The following is a 27,529-nucleotide window of genomic DNA, read 5'->3' as shown; positions in this document are numbered from 1 at the left end:
GAAAATAATTCTCGCAATGTCATAAGGCATGAGAAAGGTAAGAAGAGAACTGCCTGGAAACAAAAAACGATTTTATAAGATACTATTCAAAACAGAGGATGCTGAAAGGTTAAACTTTGACTGAAGCCTGTGGAGGATAAGTAGATATTAGCGAAGGATAAGAAGATATCTGTGAAATATGTAGATATTTGACATGTAGCGTGACGTTACATTACGGAGAAAACGAACTAAAAACATTCTTAAGCCAGAAAAAATCTACAAAATCTTAAAGCAATGAAAAAAATACTCTGTAAGATTTTTCTTTCTGAAAAATAAACTAGAACAAGATGAAAAGAGAAGAAGTTTATTTGACGGCGTTAATGGGAGAGCATAATATTCCTTGTGTAAATTTTGGTGTATGTTTTAGTGATTTTTAATACCTTCTTCATGTAAACATCGCCTCTGAAACACACAGCACACACACATTAGGTACGTAAGTTGTGTAAAGTTATGGTTTGAAATGATTTAATATAAAAAATAGGAAATATAATTATTGCGTTCCTTGCTTACTAAATAAGATTTCAATCCCTGGTTACCCTTTCACAAATCAACAGCAGACATTGGAAGAATATTATGTAAGTATTTTCGTTTCCTTTCTAACTTCATTACAATTTGTGGGGAATCACTAGTATTGAAACATTCTTACTTTTGACATTTATTTTTTACTGTTGTGTTTGGTGCTTAATTTTATATAGCTAAATTAATTTTATTACATGACTAGTGATGGGCAGTGGGAATATTTCCGGCGGTCCCGGCGGCAAGGAAAATAAAAAATGGAAATATTCCTGGGTTTTTACTAGGGAAATTTCCAATTCCTTACTAGGGACATTTCCATATTCTGATGCCAACATGATCTGTGTTTGTTGTGAGATCTATTACCACTTGTACATGATATAGAACCATTTCTATAGTGAAACACAAACTATTTGCTGAGCAAAACAATATATTCACATAAAAAACTACATGCGTGTTACAGTTTCGCCAACTAACATTTTGGCTTCACCAGACACTATCCAAAGCTACTATCCTATCCTAGTAAAGCCAAAATGTTAGTTGGCGAAACTGTAAGACGCATGTAGTTTTTATGTGAATATATTGTTTTGCTCAGCAAATAGTTTGTTTGTGTTTCAGTATATACAAACCAAATTCATTCATTCATTCATTGTTTATTCATCCATGTCGTACATTATTGGTCAGAGACCAGTACATAGGACTTGTCAAATAATAATAAGACATTTCAATATAATTGATTTACATTATTTTACAAACTATCACCCAAGTATTCATTAATATGATAATACATTTTGTTACACAAAAAATTAAATAGTTCATTTTTGAAATTTCGTATGTTTTTGATATTCTTCAAATAACTTGGGAGCTTATTAAACAACTTAGCGGACATAGGAAGAACACTTTTTTTGGTGCACGCATAGTTTTGGTATGCTGTGAATATGTTATTCTTTTGTCGTGTGTTGTATGAATGTACATCGTCAACATGAAGAAAACTACTTTCATTTCTCTTTACATATATGATACTTTTGTATATGTACAGACAAGGCACAGTTAAAATTTTATTTGACTGAAAGACCCTTTTGCATGAGGACCTTGGTGATAGATTAAAAATAGATCTTATTGCCTTTTTCTGTAGACGAAAAGTAGTAACACTGGAATAGGAGGCTCCCCAGAAAATTATTCCGTAATTTAACAATGATTGAAACTTACCATAGTACAATAACAGCAAAGTTTCTTTTGACACTGAACCACGTAGTCTATAAATGACAAAACAGATACGACTTAATTTGCTGTTTAGCTCAGTAATATGTGCATCCCATGTAAGCCTATTGCTTATTGTTACACCTAAAAATTTAGTGGATTTTGAATAGTCTATATCAGTTGAATTTATCACAATGGGTGGTACTGTTCGAGGTGTACATGAATAATGAAAATTTAGTGCTTTTGTTTTCTTTGCATTTATCAGCAGTTGATTCTGAGATGTCCATTTTATCAAACGCTCCACAGTTTGTTTTAATTTACTTTCTAGTTCAAGTGTATTGTCCGCTGTTACTATGACATTTACATCGTCAGCATATAGTACAATATGTTGGGGATACATATATTGAACAAGATCATTTATGTAAAATAAAAAAAGAGTTGGCCCAAGAATTGAGCCTTGAGGAACACCAGCAGAGATAGTAGCAGTTGTGGATGAAAATGTGACTTGTTTATTGTTAATTATTTTTTGTATTTTTACCACTTGTTTTCTGTTTGTCAGGTACGAGCGAAACCATTCATGTACTACACCCCTAATACCATATTTCTGGAGGTTTGCCAGTAGAAGAGAATGTTGAACACTGTCGAATGCCTTGGAGAAATCAACAAATAAACCTACTGCATATTTTCCCTTATCAAGTACTGTAGAAACCTCTTTAATAAAGTTAAACAACGCTGTATCAATTGATTTGTTTTTTTGGAATCCATGTTGAGAAGACGAGATTAGGTTATGGCAGGATATAAAATTTCTCAAGCGCGATAACATTAGAGATTCAAAAATCTTCGAGAAAACAGACAAAATAGAAACAGGCCTATAGTTTTGAACATCATAAGTATTTCCTTTTTTGTGCAAAGGTATAACTTTTGCAGTCTTCAATCTGTCGGGGAAAACGCCTGATTCAAATGATACATTTACAAGAAAGCATAGTTGTTTCACTATTAAATGCGCACTCTTTTTTATAATTAGGGATGGGACTTCATCTATACCTGCAGAACGGGTACTAGAAAGCCTTTTGATACAGTCCAACAATTCTTCTTCAGTTACCGGAGTTACATACATACTATGTTTGTTGCATGGAATATTTGACTCTACAGCGAGATCCAACTTTCCAGGTGGTAAATTAGTATTAAGAAAATACTGATTAAAGACTTCAGTAATGGCAGCAGGATCAGCAAAAGAATTATTTCTATAATTAACTTGTGATATTTCGCGCATTGGAACAGTCTTTGATGAATTGTTTATTACGTTCCACGCACCTTTCATTTTGTTTTTATATCCGTGTATTATAGTGTCATTGTGGATTCTTTTGGCTGTTCGAATAACATTCTGATATATTCTTTTGTATGTTTTTATATGGGAAATAACTTTAGCTGGTAAATTAACACAGGTTTTCTTAAGTTTATGATAATATATAAGCTTTTGCTTTGAAACTTTTATTCCTTGCGTGACCCACTTTTTCATGTTATTAAAATCTTTCCGTAACTGTAATGGAAATGCTATGTTAAAATTATGTAAGAAAACATCAACAAAATAATTGAATTTGTCATTAGCACTAGGTAAGTCGTACAAGGGATTCCAAGATTCACGAGATAATAGAAAACAAAAATAATTTATATTTTCCGTTGAAAATGATCTGGTTGTTCTCGTTATCGGTTTCGGACTTCCCTTCACTATTCTCTCGGTAGGTATTCTACAATAAATGGCTTCATGATCAGAAAATCCAAGTTCAGTAACTTCAAACAAACATTTAAGATTATTTTTTGGAATAATAATTTGGTCGATAGCTGTCTTTCCTTGACGAGTAGGTACGTTAATAATAGTTTGTAGTTCGTATAAATTTAACATATCTTGAAACGTAGATTTATCAGTTGAATTCTTTAACCAATCTATGTTTATATCCCCACAGATAACTACACTACTAAATTTTCTACGTAAGTTCGCTAGAAGTTTCTCAAAATTTTTAAAGAAAATTCCTAAATCACCAGAAGGGGTCCTATAGATACACACAATACAAATATTTAACTCTTGAAGTTTTGATGCGACTACCTCACAATGCATTTCGACGCAAAAATTCCGAACGTCAATCTCAGTTGCATGTATATAAGAGCGGGCAAAAATTGCGACACCACCTCGACTTTTTATTGTACGAGAGTAGTGAGTAATAATATTAAAACCGTTTAAACTAACCATATTAACGATATTTGCATCTAACCAGTGCTCACATATACAAAGAAGCTGTACATTTGAGAAGTCGCTTTCCAACAATACCTCCAGAAGATCAATTTTGTTCCCTAAACCTTGCACATTATGAAAAAGAAGGTGTAAAAAGTCAGTATTTCCTACCATAAAAAATCATCGGATAACATCTTACGCATTCTCTTCCGTCGTTCTATCTTTTGAGCATTTTCAGTTATGTTATTACAATCTTCTGCTTTATAGATTGAACTACTTGCCCTTTGTATTAAGCTAATCCTATCAATATAATCTACTCCTACACTACCACACTCTACGTTAATATTGGAGTATGTATCAAGTGTCTTGCATACGTTATTGCTACCGTCTCTTACTACAGGTGCTAGACTTTCATTATTGTCTAACGATGCTTGCCATGGTAAAGGGATGACGCTTGTCGAGACTACAGATGATGATTCTACAAGTTCAGCAAATTTATTACACATTGAACGTTTTCCAGTGTTGTTCAAATGTAGTCCGTGCGTAGTAAACTTATCCCTTTCCATAGAGCCCAAATCAACGTACCTTACATTACAATAACCTTTGCATATTTTGGAAATTTTGCTGTTTGTTTGTTTTAAATGTACATTAACACAGGAGTTACCGTCTAAGTCATGTCTATGTGGAATACCTGCTACAATTACGTTAGTGTTATTTAACATATTTAGACACTTGTACAGATTTACCACAGCTTTGTTACCCTCACCACGTGCAACATCGTTCCCCCCGCCAATGATTATTAGTGTGTCTTTCATACTCATATCCTTGCATAGTGAACCACAGTCTCTCATTGTTTCACTCATGGTGGCACCCGGCTTCGTGATACATGACACTTCATAACTGTTGCTTAATACGTCTTTTAACAGAACCGCTGTGTTTCTGGCATGACTGTCCCCTAGAATTAATATTTTCTTATTTCCACTTTGTTTGCTATTCTTCTGTCTAGGGTGACGTTTTTCCTCATGCATTGTTTTCATAGGTATGTGTACCGTTTCTTGTTTGCCTTGCACACTTTTTACTTTTCGATTTTGATTTGTTGTCACTTCGATGTTCAGTAGCTCATACCGGTTTTTCACTGGAATTGAGTATTTGGTTTTCAATGCATCCTTTGTTTTGGCCTCACTATTTTTCAATCTTTTAGTTTTATTTACATTACTGCTACTACAAGCTACCTGCGACTTCACTTCTTGAGTAACACCTTGCACTGCAAACTTAACCTGTTCACTTACTTGTTTTACATTAAATCGTAGTTCAGCATTTTCGGTTTTCAAATAATCCACTTCACTTTTTAAGGCACACAACTCTTCATACAATATACTCAAAATTTCAGATGAAGTACACTCACATTTATCACTTTCTTTAATAGGCCTACCTCGATTGTCATTTGTTTCTGTTGAATTTAAAGCTCGCATATTTTCTGGGCTGAAATGCGCAACAACTTCCATTTTATTTTATTCTAGCAGTGTTAAGTCTTACAAGAGAGTTTACAAAATAAACTATACAAAATAAACTATAGGAATATTATTCCTAAACCTATAGGAAACATCATCTTCACCACCACCTCTCACATCAACCACGTAGCTTCTACTTATGGAAAATATTACATTTCTATAGGTAGTGCAACAGTAAGAAGAATCCACGTGTACGGGAAATGAGAAGTTGGTTTTGTAAACAATTACTACTATTTCTTCTAAAGTGTTTATTCTTAGCTATCAAATTCCCTAACCCATGCATCAGTATTATCAATCTGAACCAATTACCATATAGAAAACGTTACCTTTCTTGCCCAACTGAATTTAAACCTTTTGTTGTTAATTGTGTGTAGTCATTAGAATAAGACGCGCAGGTCTCATTAAGCATTATCTTTCTTGGCTTTTCTATATTACTTTCAAACGCAGGAAGTTCTTCTTTTACTACAGGTTCTGATTTCACCGTATCAATGTTTAATTTCACATCCGAATAGATACCTACATTCTTCTCCACTGTTTGATCTCCTTCCGTTGTAAATAATATTAATTTTTTGTTGTCAGTCATCAGTTCGCATGTTAACCCTTTCCCTTCGAGTGGATCTTCCTGAGGAAAGTCACACTCAATTTCTTCTATGCACATGAATTCCAACATACCAGACGCCTCACCAGCCATTATGACTTTACGTTTAATACGAATTCACCAACTGTGTTTGATACTTCGTTTGTATTTTGTGCTGCTAGAGTTGATGAAATAATTTACAGGAACATTAAAAAAATTAAAGATATATTTTCACATGTCTTGTTTTGTCTTGTCGAATGACTACTATCAGTCAAATAGGTAGATGCACCAGCTTACTAATCCAATGTGCTACAAGTGCTAAATTGTCAAATGTGTACCTCAAACAGAATATTTATGATTCAAAAACAAAATAGAATATAGTACAGGACACAATCGGAAAATGAGACACAAATCAGAAAAATAGTCAACGTCAAGAAAAGGTCAAAATCGGGAAAGAAGTTCAGACAGGGAAAGAGTGCGAAAAGCCAAGATGAACAGGGCAAAAAATTAAGGGTAAGTGGGAAGTGTAAAATGAAAAAGGAAAGCGTATAAAAAGAAGGGAATGTATGTACGTGTAAATGTAACAGAAAGTGTGAGTGTGATGTAGGTGTATAGCAAGTCTCACTTAGCCTTCTTCCTCACGGAGAACCAAGAGACACGAAGCACCCACTACAACAGCCTAGCTTCACTTCGCTTTCGATGTCATTTCTACGAGCTTGAAGCAGTGATCGTAGGTCTCGACAAGAAAATTTCCCTCGACTGATATAAAATTTTCCTTGTTCTTATCAAAATATCCAAGTTCGTCGAATGTACACGACCCGCTCGGGAGAGGAATACTCAAGGAAGTACGTTTTTTCGCGCGCTACTCCAACCAGCTGTTTTACTCGCTATCCTAGTTAGTTGTTTTAAGTTACTCACAAAATCTATATCATGGAGTACAAGGGGAACAAAACGAGCCCTGCGGCGCTTCTAATCCGTTCCTACTACTACTATTAGTTATCTGCACAAAAGTAAGTAAATCACATTTTTGAGTATTATTTTCATATTATTTTTAATTTAAAAATTTTCATAAAAATGTAAAGAAAAATGTTAAGAAAAACTTTCCTCGAGCCGGGTCTGAACTCACGCCAAAAGAGATTGTCGTTATTAGAATATAGCGCTAGCCCACTCGGCCACGAGCACAGACAACAACAATTGTTTAATTCTGCTATTTGATTGGAACGTGGCAAGACATAGATAACGCCAACCAATCAGAACTGTGTTTTTTGTTCCTACTACCGGGAGCAGTACTTTCCTGAGCTAGTCCTGGATGTACTATTCCTATGATAGCAGTCATGCGTAGTTATGGCTAACTTCTCGGGAAGATTCCCAAAATGGAGAATTCAGAGTCTACCTTGAGTAGAACTAAAACGATGAATTGGTAATGATTAACTTATAGACCCCAATGCATCGGTGAGAAAATAAATGTAGCAACTACGAAAAAGAGATGTGCGCATGCGTAGTCTGTAAAAATGGAAATGCATGACACGAAATCCGAAATGTATCGCACAAGCTAAACCGTGGCTAAGTGGTACCCTTTGTTCTAGAGTAATTAGTCGCATCTGATGAACTCCGTCGATTGCTACGTCCTAAGCAGAGACTCTGAATACACTTTTGATAACAATATTTTAGTCAATCTCGTAGTATTGCCTTAATCAGACTTCAAAATGACTTTGCATAAGGCCCTACTAATCTACTAAGGAAAGTAATTTTTTCGTATTCAGTCTATTTTGAGTACTGCAAAAAAGTTGATTTGGGTATGATTAAATAATATAATCCGAATACATCAAATGAGACAAATAAACGTGGCAACTACGTAAAACTGGCCGTGCGCATGCGTAGCCTGTAAAAATGAAAATATATGAAACACGAAATCCGACATCCGAAATCCGTAGTGTTTGTAAATATTTGTGAGATGGATAGTATTATGGAGGGAATATGTAGAAGTCAATGTTATAGAGAAAGTTTGCTATTAAAAAAGGAGTCGGTTTAGTAGTTAAAGAGTAGTTAATTTACCAGATAAGATGGAAGGAATGAAAGGTAAGACAGGTAATTAATTTTTACTGGTTTGTTTCTGGCGCACCAGTAGGAAGAATTGTTTTAAGATTTGCGTATAAATTGGATTCCGGATGTGCAGCAACCAAATTGTGCTAAGTTTCCCGTAGAAAGCACGATTGCTACCTAACCGAGGCAGAGCAGGGCCAAGCTTGTGCACTCGCGCAGAGGTGCGTCCGAAGGGAACAGGCGCGTTAGTGATGTTGGGTATGCGCATAAACGAGTGTAGCCAAAATAAGAGGTTTTTCGCAGTGACACGAGTTTCAATAGCACTTGTCATGGTTTCATCTATTAACGCTCCACTTGTAAAGATAATATACAAAAATATACCACCGATGGAAGATACAATCTAATAGAGTCATCTTTTCTATGCACTTGGTATACTTGTAAACCTTAAATACATCTATTTATATGGTATTTATTCCGAAGTTGGTCTTCTCTCTTGTTTTTGGCGAAAAGGGTAATAAAGGTTACGAAAATTTGAAAATCGTCAGTTTTTATTTTAATTTACCTGACCAAAGCTTAATTACCAATTAACATAATAATGCCGAGCGAGCGACAACGAGTGTCGGCGGGTTAGTAGCCATGTTGATGTTACTTACCGTTACATTTAAAAGAATAACTTTCTTCTTGTTTCTTTGCAGTTTTTTGGTTATCTTACTTTCTGCAATTTATTCTTAGGTATATTAAGCGATTACTTCAGTATACTGTTAATAGATTTTTCTGATTATCACTGCATTGTTTCAAAAACTGTAAATTGAAATCCAGGGGAACGTGTCTCTACACTTGCAGCCATGTGTATAAGACAAATATTTATTACTTTCTCACAGTCCTACAATGCGGTAACCTTGCGCCATTAGTTCCCTTCGATTCCATGTTTAGAACCACTTTTATATATAAATACAGCCTTCGCTCTCTTTGTATATTAACAAGGACACAAACGAGCAAATTATGCATTTCATCCCTATAAATTTTCAAAATTTTGCTAGAAACGGACGACCAACTTTGGAACTTAACCCCTTTGCATTTAATTCTGTCGCGCAGAAATATGTTACATACAAACATGTATTTTCATGCAAAATATCTAATTTTACCTGTAAATCTTCCAAAATGTGGTGCGCCAAAACTACACCAGCACCGTTGATTGCCTTTATTTTCATAGTGTAATGAAATTGTTTTCCACTAATTACAGTAAAGTCAGACATTTATTTCAATAGATAAATGATATTCAGACTCATAATTTGAAGTGCAATCTTTGTTAAGGGTTACGTTCCAATAAAGCCCGCTAGCCCAAACAAGCAAGAGAAATGAATCAAATGATGCCTAAACTAAATTATCCTATTCATCAGTAATTATTATCATGTTCATTAGCTGGTGGGCCTAAGCGAAATAAATGCCTTTTGCAAATTATGAGCTTACCGGGCAAGAAACTATAATTTGCTCGTCTTGTACAGAATCTTGCCTTTTATACAACGATATCATATATTTATGATGAAGATTATTGTTGGTTAAATTCCGAAGTTAATCGTTTCGTTTCTAGCAAAATTTTGAAAATTTACCGGGAAAAATGTATATAATTTGCTCGTTTGTGTGCTTATAATTTGTCTAAGCGGTTATGAGCATAGAATTATTTGTCGAGGGGAGGGAACTACTTGGTGCAAGGTTACTGAAATACTTAACTTGCGTAGTGAACATGTGATAAGTTATGCTTTATTATTTTCTGTTTATTGTTCATCGAACATGCAGAAAGTGAATTGAGTGAAGAATACAGGAGGGGGAACGTCTAATCTAATAGGTAATAGTCTCCTGCGCCAAAACAGGCATGAGTAGACAAGTATAGTATATCATGGATGGGATACTTCATCTGAAAGTTTGATAATATTCTTGAAGAAATGTAGGAAGACCCACAAACAGAAAGGAGAATTGCTTATACATGTAAGTTTTCATCCGTAAACTCAAAATTGATAATTTACAATATTAAATATATCTATATTTTGTGTCATGGGTTAAATTTCTAAAAAAAAAGCGCACTTACAATAGGGTGTGCAAACGCCCCATTTTAAACGAAATTTTTCTTTTTCAGAAACTCGTTTTGTGTACCGAGAAAAATGGATACAGACGCATAAAAAAGAAAAAAAAGGGTCAGCGTGAGAACTCTAAATCTGTAGAAATATGGAACAATAAACAGCTTACTGTGTGGAATGGTGTAGTCTTTTCTTTGACTTACGAAGTAATTGCAAGCCTACCTAACATGACTAAACCGAGAGCCAAATCTAGGTCTCCGCATTTTAACTTAACCGTACTTTACTTACTTTACATTCTTACCGTACTTTAACAACTATGCTATCTAATTTGCTCCTTGAACAACTACACATTCCGTTATATTTGAAGTTTGTGCTCAGCCTGGATTGTACAATTGATGCTCTTTGACAACCCTGTTTCCACATTTTGAAGACCTCTGACGATTGAGTTCATATTACATGTCATAAATATTGACGAAACAATCAATAATATCTTACCGATATAGGTGAAAATTAAATTAAGTAAAGCAATGAACGACTGAGCAGAATCGAACCCGGTCTCCGACTTCCCGTGCTCTTGAGTTAACTGCTATGCTACCTGAATACCCTATACATTCCTTCACTTGAGATCAGAGCACATGGAAAGTTTCCCGGTCCATTTTTTCGCTCCTTGTATATAATTACATTTTCACCTACAGAAGACGATTCTCTAAAGTTGATTGTTTCGTCTATACATCACATATAATATTTGTATATGCACTCTTGATAAGACATACAAACTTTAACAAAAAAGTCTTTCTTTTAATATATAACTTTTATTTCATCTTTTCAAAATGATATTGCTGACTTCATACACTTGTTTGTTTTGGCTTAATATCCACAATTAAACATCGAGACTAAGATGATGGTAATAATGAGATGGATGATAATGGAAAAATTACGACCGGTAGTAAATGGAAATGGGAAAGCCTCGAGAAAACTCACGCATATGATATTTGTCCAGCACAAAATTCACTTGACAGTAGCTGGGATGAAACCAGACCCTTAAGTGCCAGAAATGGGCGTTCTACGACTGAGTCAACGCTGTTTCTGTATACAATTTAGAAATTGGAATACGACAGAGGACATGCCAACTTGTTTTTGCCTTCAGTGGATGTAAATGTTTATATAACTGTTCAATATTTAACATTGAGAAGCAAAGTAATATAAGAGAATAATATTAATTTAAAATAATACTGTAACAGTCATCAATAAAATTAGATCTGTTACAAGGGAAGAAAAGAATCACTTTAATGCATACTGTATTTTAAAAATATCTTAATGTTATCCATTTTTGCATGGAACAAATCATTGGAGTATAATTGAAAATTTTCTGTTATTACGTGTCATGGTTGTGTTTTACTTCCGGTAGAATTCTGCATAAGAGGTGAAACGTTATGAAAACAGTGTTTGCATAGCTTCTATTATTCCAAACATAAACGAATATTAATAATAATAATAATGTTTTTAAAAAGGAGTGTTTTTCCAAATGAATATGTAAATCTTTGTGTAAAAGTGACTGCCTTACCTACACATCAATAAGAGTAAGACTCGGGGTGTAAGGGGCGCTCCATTGTGGGTGTCCAAATGCCCACCTCACTTCCTCGTAGTGCACCCTGGAAACTGCATTCGTTGTAATGAAGGCTAACGAGGCTCTGGCGACTGGTGACACCAGGATAAACATGTTATAATCAGATGGGTTGTGGGTGTTGTTTTCTGGGTATGTTTTTTTATGGCCGTTCGTGTTCGTGTAGCTGCGTTTATCGTGTCAGGGATCGATATCCTCGATGCCGCCGTCCCAACATAACATAATAAAAGTGCAACAAAAGTAAATGACAGTAAAAAATTATTATTTTATTCTGCCTTCTTGCTTTTCACTGTTATGTGTATTCTTTATTCTCAATATTGATCGTATTTCTTGTTACAGTTCTGTTGTTTTTCTTTGTTGTTATTGTTGAATATTTTTCTTTTTCCTCATGTACCCTGTTTGTTATTATTGTTCCACATTGTCCATTTGTTATATTTTCTATATTGTTATTTTCTTTTATTTATTGTTGTCTATTTTCTATTTTGCGGCAGTCCATGTTTGGAGGAATCGAGTTGATTGGAACGGGGACAAATTGCCACGATGCTACGTCCACACTAAACCTTACTCAATCAATCAATTAAAAAGTAAGACTCGAAGAAAGAAAAAACAACTTGAAACATTACATAAAGGATGGGAAAATACATGGAACAAACTCCAATTTTACTGCGACAAAAAAAACGTTGATCTTTTGCGTGATAACCTATTGCAAAACAAAGTTGATTTAAAAGCTAAAATGATTTTCAATAATTGCGTTACGGGCGGCTACTACCACTTTACCTCCCACCATTAGACTCTGCTTGCGAGAACCACTAACTGCTTCCATTGTAGTATTCAATTGTTTCTTCAAAGCTAGGCCAACATCAGGAAATCTCTTCTCCCACACCTCGTACATAATTTCTATTGCATCTTGCGTTCATAATGAGAGAGTTCCCACTTGCTTTCCGAGCACTAATTTCCTGACCTTTCACGGTCACGATTTACAGTTTTCCAGAGCTATACTGTGTGTATAGGTAGAGAAGTTTTTCAAAGCAAACTAATTTGTTTTGTAAAATATCCCATACAAATGTACCAAATAGCCGGGTAAGGCAAAAAGAGAAATGAGTTCTGATAAAGAAAAATTCCCTGAAAATTCTAGATTTTTAAGCTTGTCATGAACTACTTTGACTTTTCCAGGACTTTTTACGAGAAAGCTAATTCAACTTTCCGGATTTTTAGGTCGTTGAGAATCTTGTATGAGCACCATTACTTCTACGTAGTGCTTCTGCATCAGATAGGATTTAAAATGTTAGTCATTGACACCTAAAAGAACATAACCCTCTCGGATTCGACCAGTATCGAAAAGCGTATCTTTTTACAATTTTAGGAAATGGTACTTTCGTGCTTTCTTGATTGTTCAATTCTAAAACTTCGCGACGTAATTTGTAGGACTGCTCAACTTACTGCTTGGAAATCACTGGATTAGAGTAGTTCCGGGTTCTATTCCCGGTGAGGGCACTCGGTTGAAAAAGTGTAAAACGCTTTTTCAGGCCAGCCACCCTTAATGAGGTTTTCCTCATTCACACCAGGAAATGCCGGTGACGTCACCCCTCAAAACGTAAAGGGCTAAATGGCTTTAGATGCAGAAAGCCCAGAAATCTTGAACAAGACACAGGACTTTGTACAAGACTACATTTATTTAATGTGTACAATTATTTACCTATCATTTCATTTTCCATATAAGTAAGACAAGTGATTAATGGAATTGTAATAAAGATCAAATTAATGTACAATTGGGGCTTTGACTTACTCTTCTGTGAACACGGATGATGTGATATTATTTTCTCCTTTTCTGTGTGAAGTTTGTTGCTGGAAGAGACAGAATGAAAAATCATATTTGCTAGTGCTGAATATCATAGATTATTAACGTTCCAAAAAAATAAACAACTGTTATATTTTCTTGTATACACATATAAGTATATACAGAGTGTCCTAAAGTCCCCGGACATAGGGTAACTTTGTTATTATCAGAGGTACAACAAAATGTGAGAGGGAAAATCGTCTCCAAATATGACGTTTTCAATCTAAAGTAAAGGATTTTTTTAAATCGGACGAGCCGTTTGTAATGTACACTCTTTATGCGCTTAATGTTAAATGAAAATGCAACGTTGCCATTTACTTGGACCCAAAACAAAAGTGAACTTACTTACTGTCTTTTACGTTAACATGACAATGGTCAGCCCTCATTTCAAACAGTAACTTCATTCACATATGTTGAGAGTCCAAGTAAATTGCAACATTGCATTTTCATTTAACATTGAGCACATAAAGAGTGTACAGCACAAGCTTCTCGTCCGATTTAAAAACTTCCTTGGCTTTAGATTGAAAAAAAAATCTTTCAGTTTTACGTCCCATGATTATGTCGACTATGCTAAAGGAGACGGTGATAATGAGTAATGAATGAAATGGTGGAACAAAGAAAGAGGGAGGAAACGGGAGAACCCGGAGCAAACCCACGCACCCGGTGTTTGTCCACCACAAAGTTCACTTGGCGGAGCTTGCTTTAGATTAAAAACATCATATTTGGAGACTGTTTTCCCTCTTACATATTGTTTTATCTCTGATAATAACAGAGTTACCCTATGTTAGAGGACTTTTGAGACACCTTGTATGTTTATTCAGAAAGTCAACAATTCAAGGGTATATTTAAACTATGTTTTATGCAAGAATATAGAAAAGGGACATATAACCAAAATAAAAACAAAATGTTAGAATAGTTTATTAAAGAGAATCCACAAAAATAAAGCAAATTATTACAGCTTTACTTGACAGAAAATACAGTTCTAAACATTTTACTCAACAGTTTAATACAATAATGCATGTACCCAATTACAATGTTTTTCAATATTATCTGGAAGGTACCGAGGAATGTTAACACCACGGATTTAGGAAATAGAAATAAACAAACAAACAAAGGCGTATGTTACTTCAGAAACAAAATCAGTATTATCCACTTCCTAAAATTTGAGTGTTAATTGACAAGCAAGCCAACATACGGCATGGACCTATATCTTATATATTAAGTCAGAATAATTTGTACTCCTAGGAACAGAATCTGGGTTTTCCATATTGACCTGTAGAACACTATCCATATTTTACATTGAACAAGCACATTGCTTTTGTTTGATACCAAGCGTATTCACACACAACATGGATATAAAGATTATCATTAAATAGTATTTAATGCTACAATGCTATATCTGAAATGTCATGTTCACATGCTACTGTCATCCAAAAAGTTAAAGCTAAGAGTATATATTGATACGAGAGCTATATTTTATTTGATCCCCTTAAAGCTAAGAGTATATTTTGATCCCCTGCTCACTTGTAGTTTATAGATTGAGAATCGCTGTTCTGGCATGATAAGAGTGAAGTAATAAGAACAAAAGTAAACCTAAAATTGGCATCAATCCTCGTTATCCATATTTCCCTACTGCATAGACACACGAAAAATCAAACTTGGTAGTTTCGCCTTGCAAAATGAAGTTTTTTTTTTTCGCTTGCAATCCTGACTCCGTTTTAACTTATACTATAAATACTAACTACGTAATTCAAGACTAATTAGAAATGTTCGGCGCGCACTGTTAGAATGCTTAGTTATTTATTATGAATCAGTACGGTACGATAATCAATTTGCAGAATAATCAATAATTATGCCGAACTCATTTATTTTTATATTATATGGAATATGTTTTCTAAAAAGAGGAAATTGATTGTACAGAAAAAGACACTAGAGAATCTTTTAAATGAAAATCTTCTTAGTATACAAGCTATTGGCCTACAGTAATTCTGTACCAGTCCGCTGTCTTTTAAAATGTAGTATTAAAATTAGGTTTTATTTACTTGAGTTGAAATTATTATCCTATCTTCCTGGTAACAATATTTGGTGCCAAATATCATGTGATAGCTGTATTCAGTCTAGGATTTCGTGTGTAGTGACCGCGGCATGTTGGCCAAGTCTCGAACGTGCCGGATTATCGGAAGTCTATTGTACTGAATGAATAGAAAAAATCTAAGTTAGAAGTTATCTCGGAATTTTGTTTTAACGCGAAGTTTCTCGGCAAATTCAGAAACCTAGCGAACTTTAATATCAGACTTGCGTATTATTTTATCCATAATTGACAATACTCATAGTTAATATTCATTCTATCAACAATACGTCATTTACTAAAATGTATTGAATTAAATGATGAAAAATGATAACAATTAAAAGAAAATCCTTATATTTATACTTCTTACGTTATGGAATGGCAGTGAAATCACAATTGACATTTACATCACTTCGACATAAGAGTTGATTTGATTTACATATACACTCCGTATAAATCAAGAAATTATCATAAATCACTGCTGTTCTTCTAAACATTTACACATTAAAGCATTAGTTGGTTGAGCGTTAAGCTATTTACTGATTTAATCTAATGTTTGCAACCACAAATTCGAACACTACCAGTCAAATAAAGGAAAGTAGTAAAAGTATGCTATACCTCTTCAAATTCTTTTAATTTGCACTATACTATATTACTTAAAATTCTACAACAAATTGAGACAAAATACACAAATAATCAACAAGAAATGCGTAAAACAAAATTTGTACATTTATTCGTGAGTGACTACACTATTATTTAATGTTAATTAACAACACACTATATGATATATGATAGTGTATATGATATATTCATTGGGAATAAATATGTAAAAATAAACACTTTTACAGTTTTTGGAACAAAATGTTTCATGTGTTATGTAAAAAGTGATTAGCATTATTTTTATCATCTCAACTAAGAAACTAAATTCTTCATAATTTACAAAGCCAGTAATTGACATATTGAACATAGTTATGAGTCTTTACACACACCGTATTACGCTTAACCAGTGATAATTTGGTACCGGAAGAGCAAAGAATAATACACGACATTTCTAAATTTCATTAATGTCAACATGGACGCATATTCACAATAAACTGACATCAAGATTTTAGAGCTTGAATAAAAGTAAGAGTATATATACACATTTGAATAGAAAATCCTTTACACTTCTAACCTATCTAAAAAAAAAAAAAACTTTCACTACTTCTAGGTACTTAGCTCAGAAGAAGGTGATAGTAGCTATTACTGAAAATCAGCAGCAGTACCATATGGTAACTGAACTAGTACAGTTGAAGTAAAATCATTTATGTACACCTTATATTACACTTGCGTTTAGTTCGTTCTCATAAGGAATTCTAACCATATTTCTAGAGAATATAAGTTTAGTTAACTACGTGTATAAGTTTAGTAAGATGTTAAAATAAGGTGTAATATTACCGTGTTATTTACTAAATTTAATGGATGTTGTTAAATTTTAAGTATCATTTAACTACATCATAAATTAAAAGTGAGTACAATAAGTATGATTTTAGTTTTACGTCTAGCGTTACGCTCTATAGGCTAAGGAAGACAGACGATCCATGAAAATGGATGATTATGAAAGAATTGGTGAAACGAGGATGTTGGAAGAAAGAGAAGGATCGCCAGAAAACCCACGCACATATGTTGTCCACCACAAACTCATATGGTCTGAGATTGAACCAGGGACTCCTAGCGTCAGAGATGAGGATCTACTACTAAGTCATAATGCCACCACGAACTTAACCATATCCATGCAAAATGACTTTAGACTTGTTATTAACATGCACCATATATATCGTACAAAAAAAATCGTAAGGCAGTTTTCAATCAGGATTCCAAAATATCCATTTATAATTTCCGGAGTTGTTCAGTCGAGATTTCTAAATTGGCGCAATTGTAGTTAGGTATTGTACAAGTGTGTATGTGGGAAGCTTAGATCACTGACATTGCATTACAGTCCAAAAACATTAAGTCGGAATGCGGAAAGGGATAGGCAAACGACCTGTTTTTGTTATTAATATATATCACAGGAATGATAATTCAACTCAAGCTTAACAGTTCGCATTTCACCACGACAATCCAGTTCCTGCAGATCATACAACACATATCAAAGAAATAGAGTCCGCACTATTGGAAAAACCTCAACATACCTAAGAACATTATTGCAACGAGATAAGCCAACCAGCACAGTCTGCAATGCTCTTGAACTCATCAAGCTACATACATTGAAATATACGCCGCAAATGAAAGACGCATTCGTAATTATGGAATCTCATCCATATAAAGTGTAAGAATGGAATGCAGGTGCATGCACTATCCAAGAATTACGTAAACAGAGTCAAATTTTGCCAAATATTACTACAAATGTAGGGGGAAACAGATCCTATTCATAACAAGAGGCCCGTTTTTGCTTATCGGTATACGTGAATAAGTAAATTATTCGGTACTGGTGCAAGATTAACCTGAGGAACTTTATCAAGGACCCACTATATAGTGAAAAAGTAAGTGTGTTATGTTCTACCTATTTCTTACTTAGGGATTATTGTCTGTACGTCTTTGAAGATAACAACGAGAACTATATAGCGATGTTAAATACATTCTTGAAGTCACAGTAGGCAACTTTCTCTAAAATTAGTGGAGAAATATAGTTTCAACAAAACGAGGTTAAATATTCACAGACGGTGTCAGGAGTGTTTCCAATCACATCATCTCAAGATATGGTTTCTTGTCTTGGCCTGCGCGATCCCTGGATATCTTCGCTCGTGGCTATTTCCTTTTACATGTGTTTATAAAGTTTAGCCCCCTACCATCAAGGAATGTTCCACTACCGAAACAAATAATACACAGACATACAGAGAAGATCCACTTCAAATGTACAGTAATCGATAATTTGTAACCGAAGTTCTAGAAATGTGTAGAGATTGTTGCAGACTGCAAGACATTGTATTCAAGACTTGTTTTGTTCGTCACATATAACATGAATACTAATTAATTGCCTTACGCATTCCATACGCACAAGTTTTAAAATAATTTAAAATTATGAAATATAAACTTTAAACATTGCTTTCTCTTCTGGTGGACCCCGTACATGCAACTCAAATCGTACTTCAAGCTGTAGGTCTACAATCTCATAATAGCTGTAGCAGAAAATGAACATTACACTTCAAATACCATTACAGGTATATTCATCCATCACATAAATAATGGATCTTTAATTTAGGGGAAATTTCTATCACTCTGGAATTGCTCCTTTGCATTGAAATCGCGTAAGTGGATGGCATACATTCTCTCTGTATAAACATAGCCATGGATACCAAATACTTTTCCGTAATTTTCTGCATCCGTCATCCAGTGGAGACTCCAGAGTCTTACAAGTGAGAAATCAGCAGTGGAGAAATTGTCTTCAATAATGGCTCGTTTAATTAATTGTAGCAGATACAGAATATCTAATTAAATCACCATTTGTTCATGTAATGTAAACGACATAGCTTTCTCGTAATATTAAAAGGACAGACTTCAAACAAATACAAATTCAAACACCTTGCACATTTTTAAAAGTAATGATAACTTAATTATATATTAATGAATAAATAGTAAATATATAATTAAACTAACAAAAAATTAAAATCAGAGCTAGCGGCCTATCACACCATTCTCACCCAATATTATTAATAATAAATATATAAATTGGAAATACATCAAATATAACAATAATAACGAAACTAATAAGAAAGAGAATTTCTTTCTCACTGTGCCCCATCTATAGACTACCAACCTATGGGAATTCAATACTCAAATTTGAAGTAGTACCTGTATAACTGATGGATGAATTAGAGTAATAAGATTTAAGATACAACCTGTTCCTCAGAACCGGAATCCATATCAACAAGCCATTACTCGCTATACCTTACTATTTTTGTTCAATGGCGACAAATGTTGAAATCGGAAATTATAAATCTGAAACACTTCCGCCTTGAACCGAAAGTTAACGGAAAAGATTGAAACAATTGAAAAATCCACATATCGATCTCTTACCGTTTTTGCTCTGTGTAAATCAGTATTGAAACCGAACGTAATAGTAAATTTCAACTTCCGATTTTAGTAGTGTTCCGGGTCTTGAGGCCTTGACTCAATTGCAGAACACCGTTTTTTACAATCTACTATATTTTTTCTCTTGCGATGAAAGTTGAAACCGGAAATGGTTAATTGGAACCACTTCCAGTTTAATAGTTGGTTAATGGAGGAGACAGACACTATTCGTGAGAAGCTGAATCTATTGTATAAAACAGCATCTCCATATCCCTTGCCCTTTTTGTTCTATCGGAAGTAATAGTAAATTTGAACTACTTCTGGTTTTGGTAGAGTATTGTAGATAATCATGTTATATTGAGATGCTGAATCGTTGGCATAAACCTCTTCTCGCTATCTTTTATAGTTTTCGATCTATATTTAATGTTGAAAGCATCCTACCCATATATCTCTTACCAATTTTTCTTTGATATCTGTCGATAGACGGACGAACGAACAAAGGCATTATTCTATAAGACTTGCGACACTTATGCATAGCATAGTTTGGAAGACTAATAACATAGCAATAAATGTTAAATAACAAAAAAAAATACCAATAACATATCTATCGAAAATAAAATACAGTCATCAATACTATAGCAACAAATATAAATGGACAAATACATTTTACAAAATATCAAGTTGCTCTACATTTGTGGATGTCTTAGTATTAGCTCTGAACGCTATGCTGTTGAGCTAGTGCCCATCGGTATAACAAAATAATTTGTAATTTATATATCAATATGGAGGCAGTAAAGAAACATTGTGTATAATAGATTTCAAGTGAAATTTCGTATAATTTGCACTGGTAAATAAACATCTCTGTTTGTCATTCCAAAAGTTCTTGCCTCAAAATCGATGATAACAAAGCACAGGAAAAAATCCTAGGAGATGGTGCATGCTTTATTAATAGCATCATCTGAAATGATTTCCAACTGGCTTGGTGTTCTTCAAGAAGCAGAGGCGACAATCTCTCAACTTGTGCAAACCAACACTCATCCTACCTTGCACAAAGGCCGAATCCAAACTCCGTGTTCCGTCACCATATCCTTCCAAGGAACTGCAGCAGCAAGTTGTGCATGATGAGCAATTAAATATTCCACTGAACATGATGCAGAATTTTGCACGCTTCGATTTCCAGCTAGTTGTAGACTGTTTTGGATGCCAAGAGTAGTATTAAGCAAAAGAACATTCTCTGTTCTACTAGATGTACATATAACATACATGAGCTTAACAATTGTTCATTGTCATATGTGCTGCGCTCTACAAGCACAAGGTTGTGATAAACTCCATTTGTGATTTATCTACAAGAGGAAATATGTTTGGCTGACCAAGAAGCAGTAGTGTAGTGTAGTAATTAACCCACCGTTATAGTGAGGAGGAGTCCAGGCTTTAATTCTCAGTCCAGTCATACATTTTACATTCTTTAAATTTCAGTGGCATACTTTATCTAAACAAATCACCATTTTCCACGGAACGTAAACGACAAAAATAAGACTTTAAAATTACAAAAATTGTCTCTTAAATCCCAAAGAAGCTGTATACAGAGTGGTCGTGCAACAATGACGGAAAATTCGGGATGTGAATCTACAGGTAAAAACAAGCAAAAAATGTCATATGAACATTGGGTGAATACGGCTTCGTTGGGACATTAGAGGCGTCTGAAATGTCACCTTCCGAGAGAAGAACGCACCACCTATCGCAAGAACGGAGAGAAATACGAAAGTCGGGTCAAAAGATATCAAAGAAAACCCCATCTGAAGAATCCAATTATGCATAAGTGATGGCGAGACAGTGGCGGCATTAGAAGAGGACACAAAGAAAATGAATGAAATGTAGAGAAAAATGGACAATGTACACTGAAAAGTATTAGGAGGGGACGTTACTTGCAACATGGAGCAACAAATGTTAATGAACAAACGCAACAATCGGTACGCTGTAGGGACACTATGGGAAGCGGAATGTAGGAATACAGTATCTTTGTAACGGAAAGAAATAGGAATGTCGGGTCAAAAGAACAAAGGAAACCCCATCCTAAGAATTCAGTTAAGCATAAATGATGGCGAAACAGTGGCGGCGTCAGGGGGCACAAACGAAGTGAATGCAACGCGGAGAAAAGTGAACAATTTACACTGACAAACTGTAGGAGGGGATGTTACATGGAACATCAGTAACAAATGTTAATGAACAAACACAACAATATCTACGCTGTAGGGACACTATGGGAGGCGGAATGTAGGAATAAAGTACCTTTGTAATGGAGAGAAATAGGAATTTCGGGTCAAAAGATATCAAAGGAGACCCCATCCGAAGAATTCAATTATGCGCATGTACTGCGGAACACTGGCGGCGCATGGGAGCTACAAAGAAACGATTAAACACTCTTAGTGATGATACGTGCAGATCGTAAAAAACACGTAAGGAAGATAACTCCCAGTGTACTGTAAAAGCAAGAGGTATTGTACTTACCGTGATCAACATAATGCTGTTTTAAAGGTGTTCAATATGGCCTTGTTCTTCAAGACAGACAGTTACACAATGGCCTAAGAATTCTCTTATTTTTGGCAATAACGGGGTAGTGTGGCAAATGCAGCTCATACACGCTAACAAAGCTCTTCAATGTCATGCACGGGTCGTTTATTCATGAGACTCTTCACGTAACCCCACAGGAAAAAGTCTAGGGTATTCAGATCGGGTAAACGGGGGGGCATGCTCCTTTGCTTCCACGATCTATCTACCTGCGTGGAAATGTTTCGTTCAGATATTCACGAATAGTGTGACATGAATGGGAAAGGACCCCATCATGCAAAAACCACATACACTGTCGTGTCCTCAGTGGCACGTCTTTAAGTAGAATAGGTAGGCCCTAGGTCAGAAACTGCAGATACGATAATGCCTGCGTTCAATCGCTGTGGTAAGAAGTGTTTTTTCACAACGTCGTCATTAATAATACCAGCCAACACATTCAATTGGAAACGCTTATGATGCTTCGTCACTACAACTGCATGTGGGTGTTTGGGTGTCTATCGATGGTCATTGTGGATATTTGTGATGCCATGCCGTATGAATTCCTCATCCGAGATCACATCTGTGCTAGAACTTTTCTCCGCGATTCATTCATTTTCTTTGTGCCCCTTGGGCCGCCAGTGCTTCGGCATCACTTATGTATAATTGGATTCTTAGAATGGGTGTTCTTTGAAATCTTCTTACTCGACGTTCCTATTTCTCTCCGTTATACAGATACTTTATTTCTACATTCCGCCTCCCATAGTGCCCCTAGAGCGAAGCCATTGTTGCTTTTGTTCATTAACATTTATTGCAGCATGTTCCAAGTAACATCCCCTCATTCACCTTCTTTGTGCCCCCTCTAGTGCCGCCACTGTTTCGCCATCACTTATGCATAATTGGATTCTTCGGATGGGTGTTCCTTTGAAATCTTCTTACCCGAAATTCCTATTTCTCTCCGTTATACAGATACTTTATTCCTACATTCCGCCTCCCATAGTGTTCCTACAGCGTAGCGATTGTTGCCTTTGTTCACGAACATTTGTTGCTGCATCTTCCATGTAACATCCCCTCCTACAGTTTGTCAGTGTAAATTGTTCACTTTTTCGCCGCGTTGCAGTCACTTCGTTTGTGCCCCCTGGTGCCGCCACTGTTTCGCCATCACTTATGCATGATTGACTTCTTCGGACGGGGTTTTCTTTGATATCTTTTGACCCGACATTCCTATTTCTCTCCGTTACAAAGATACTGTATTCCTACATTCCGCCTCCCATAGTGTCCCTACAGCGTAGCCATTGTTGCTTTTGTTCATTACCATTTGTTGCTGCATGTTCCAAGTAACATCCCCTCCTACAATTTTTCAGTGTAGATTGTCCATTTTTCTCCATATTTCATTCACTTTCTTCGTGTTCCCCTCTAGCGCCGCCACTGTTTCGCCATCACTTATGCATAATTGGATTCTTCGGATGGGGTTTCCTTTGATATCTTTTGACCCGACATTGGCATTTCTCTCAGTTCTTGCGATATTGCAAATTGCCGCCTCGGAAGTTGACATTTCAGACGCCTCTAGTGTCCAAACGAATCCGTATTCACCCAATGTTCATGACATTTTTTGCTTGTTTTTACCTGTAGATTTATTTCCCGAATTTTCCGTCATTCATGCACGACCATCCTGTATTTTAAAAGCAATGATATATATATATATGTATGGTATATATATGTAAATGAGTGACAATAAATACAGTAGAGCATCGATTATCCGAATATCGATCATCCAAAACAATGGTTAACTGAAAGCATTCCAGTGTAGTGCCTTAAAATTTAGTTCATTTTAAACTTTACAGGATAGTAAAATTATTAGTCCTACCTATGATTGTATTTTCAATATTACTCAGGTACAGTTTTGCAGAAAATACTTATCAAGTACAACTTACTGCAATATGAAAACTTAAACTGAACTCTATACTTATATATATTGGCCTCCTGTCCTGTTTTCCTTCTCGAATTCCTATATGCATCTTCTGAGAACGAAACCCACTTATTTCATAAAAATATTCCTACCTACAGGATTCACGAAACTACTCGAATGAAATACCTACTTCGCAACAACTTTTAATTGTCTTTTCGACTAACATCATACGAATTGTTAAAACATCTCTACTTCTCAATCAAAAATAGTAATTTGCGGATGTTGTCTTTAACGCACTTCTTATTAATGCGAAATAATTGGTGCAATTACAAATTAAATTTAATGAAGCTAATTTATAACATCCCATAATATGTATTTTGATTTAACGTTTTTAATTTGTGTAAGAGTTTCCTCTGTTCTATGCCAGCACAGATATAATAAAATGTAAACCATGACATAGTACCAACCTGTCCAAGTTTATTACCTAAGATTTCAAATAATATTTAAATAAATTTAATATTTATTGATTAACTACTGTTTTCGTTACCAGGTAATTAGATAATAATTTTAATAAAAATAAAACGAAAAGTACATCTCATTCTGGCGTGTGAAACTACACAAACAAGAAATAATAGGCACAAGTGCACAAAATAGAACTTTTTTCGCTTTGCTTCTGCACTGTAAAATGTAACAACTGGATAACCAATGGCCGAAAAAAAAAGTGGTACTCCCTCCTTTAAACCTTATGCTTACATGTGCTAACCATGTTTCTAATGCCGGTATGGAATTTTTTAGTTATTGACATACTGGGTACCAGTATCATACCGATATGAAAGATGGAGTGCATTGCCTAAGTCCTTAATACTTGCAGCACCGTGCAGGTTAAGTATATGCACACCACTCGAAATAAATGTTGAAACGTTATAATTATTTCCGAGTAACTTATTGAACATGAAGATGAACAAAACAGATTAAACTTTAACCAAACATTTCCTTTTCAAGAAGACATTTTTGAAAAACCAAAACCTTAGAGATTAAATAGAAAGAGAGCTTTAAAACTGTTCCCATTTAAAAAAAGAGATTTTTGAAGAACCGAAGCCTAAAAGAGTGAATATAAATGTTGAACTAAACGAAACTTCATTTAAATATAGATTACATACTTTCAAAATAAAAAACACAGGTGGATATAGAGATCCTTCCAAATTCCTACGTTCAATTAGCAAGCCAGTTAAAAGTATGATAAAAAATGGATTTAAATATTTTAATGCACGTAAGGTAAATATGTCATTCACATGCAGCTTCAAAAAAGATAAGCAGATTCGAGAACATAATTTTAAAACGTCAAATGAAATTATACTTCAATTCACCGATCTAAATGAATATTATAAAAATGCAACTACGAAAATTAGGGTAGAGATGGAAGAGTTTCAAGGAAAGGGCTCAGGTTGGACTTTGCATTCTGTCGATTATCTCGAGCTAAGAATTAAGAAATTTGTAGCAATGAATGGATCATCATATATAGAACTTTCAGAAACAATTAAAAGAAGAAAAGCATGCATTAATATTAAAACAAAGATCAAAAATGCATCTTATGGTCTGTTCTAAGAGCATTAAACCCTGTTAATAGAGATCCACATAGAGTTCCTAGACAATATGAGCAAGAATTGGATAAATATTTTGAAGATATTCCCTTTCCTGTACAGATTACTGATATAGCAAAATTTGAAAACAGACCTAATATATCTATCAGTGTCTTTACTATAGATGATAATGAAAAGATCTACCCACTTAGAATACCTAAAGAAAGAAAACAAAATCATTTTCATCTTTTATATTTAAAGAAAAGAGATAAAACATATTACTGTTTGATTAGAGATTTATGGAAGCTTGTTGGAAGTCAAATAACAAAAGATGGACATAAGAGATTTTTATGTGAGGGATGTTTAGCTAAGCATTTTAAATCAGAAGAATTATTAAAACAACATGAAGAATACTGTGGTTTACATTCTGCCGCTAAGATCATTTTACCTAGAGAATGGAATAAGAATGGAAGAGAATTTGTAAATGATAAGCGTTCTTTAAGAATACCATTCACAGTAATAGCAGACTTAGAAACAATACTAAGAAGAATAAGTTCATGTCAACCTGATTCTGAAAGTTCCTACTCAAATGCTTATCAACTACATGAACCTAGTAGTTTTAATTGCTATGTAAAAAGCACTTTGGAATCCTATAAAAGTGAACCAGTATAATACATAGGAGATAATGTAGCAGATGAGCTTATAAAAAGATTAACAGAAGAAGCAATCAAAATAGCAAAAATATATGATACTTAAACACCTATGACTCCATTATCTGAGGAAGAAGAAGAGATATATGAACCGGCTGCAATATGCCATATTTGTGAAGGAAGTCTTGAAGCTCTACCACGTTTATTAGTGAAGAAAATAGAAAGCTTAAAGCTTAAAATTGAGTATTTAAAAACGAAAATAAAAGAAGGTGCTATATACTTGGAAGAAGAACACTATCTCAAAATAGAAGACGAGGAGGATGACAGCATAACAGAAATAAAAGAGCAGAGGAAAGAGATAAAAGAAGTCCTAGTAGAATGTAAGAAAGAATATAAAAAGCTTAAAATAGTAGAGAGTCATGTAAAACAAAACTGCATGATCATGATCCTTTAACAGGTAAATTTAGAGGTGCTGCTCATTCTTATTGTAATATAATATACAAATCCAATATTTATTCCTGTATATTTTCACAATCTCTTTAGGTATGATGCGCATTTAATTATAAAAAAGTTTAGGAGGTGGAAATGAGAAAGAAAAAATAGATGTAATAGCTAACACTGAAGAAAACTACATCTCATTCTCAAAAACTATTCGGTATAAGGATGCAAAAGGAAAAGATAGATCTATCAGGTTAAGATTCATTGATTTATTCAGATTTTTACTAAAAGGTTTAGCAGAGTTAACAAAGAATTCAAAGCTAGAATAATTTCGAGAAACATCAAAGTTTTTTCCAAATAAGAATTAGCCTGAATTAGTTCGTACTAAAGGTGATTATCCATATGATCATGTTGATTCTAAAGAAAAGTTAGAAGAGCCTGTTCCATTATCTCCAGACAAATTTACAAACAGATTACCAGGAGAAAAAATGAGTTCTGAGCGTCATAAGCATCATGTACGAGTTTGTGAAGAGTTTGATTTAAAAACAATAAAAGAATATTCTCATTTTTATAAGACAGATGTTCTTCAACTAACAGATGTTATTGAAAATTTCAGAGATACAGCTCTTAAAACATATAAA

General features: G+C 34.5%; 1 protein-coding gene across 3 annotated transcripts in view; it reads right to left on the bottom strand.

Moving 5' to 3' along the window:
- The window catches only part of LOC145675729 (uncharacterized), a 98,336-nt gene that overhangs the window by 8,923 nt on the left and 61,884 nt on the right, over window positions 1-27,529 (bottom strand). Inside the window, exon 1 of one of the 3 annotated variants that reach the window (XM_081746358.1) lies at window positions 6,014-6,599. The exons of 1 other annotated variant lie outside the window; for it this stretch is intronic. In XM_081746358.1, the coding sequence (XP_081602484.1) occupies window positions 6,014-6,184 (171 nt within the window). In that variant the 5' untranslated portion in view covers window positions 6,185-6,599. Of the gene's footprint in view, window positions 1-5,819; window positions 6,600-27,529 lie in introns of those variants that run through there. One more of the 3 variants, XM_081746354.1, reaches the window with a different exon arrangement.

This window comes from Thermobia domestica, chromosome 18, assembly GCF_964235325.1.
Source record: "Thermobia domestica chromosome 18, izTheDome1.hap1.1, whole genome shotgun sequence".
Classification (NCBI taxonomy): domain Eukaryota; kingdom Metazoa; phylum Arthropoda; class Insecta; order Zygentoma; family Lepismatidae; genus Thermobia; species Thermobia domestica.
The sequence above is the reverse complement of the archived record's forward strand: the minus strand, read 5'-3'. Positions and strand labels throughout refer to the sequence as shown.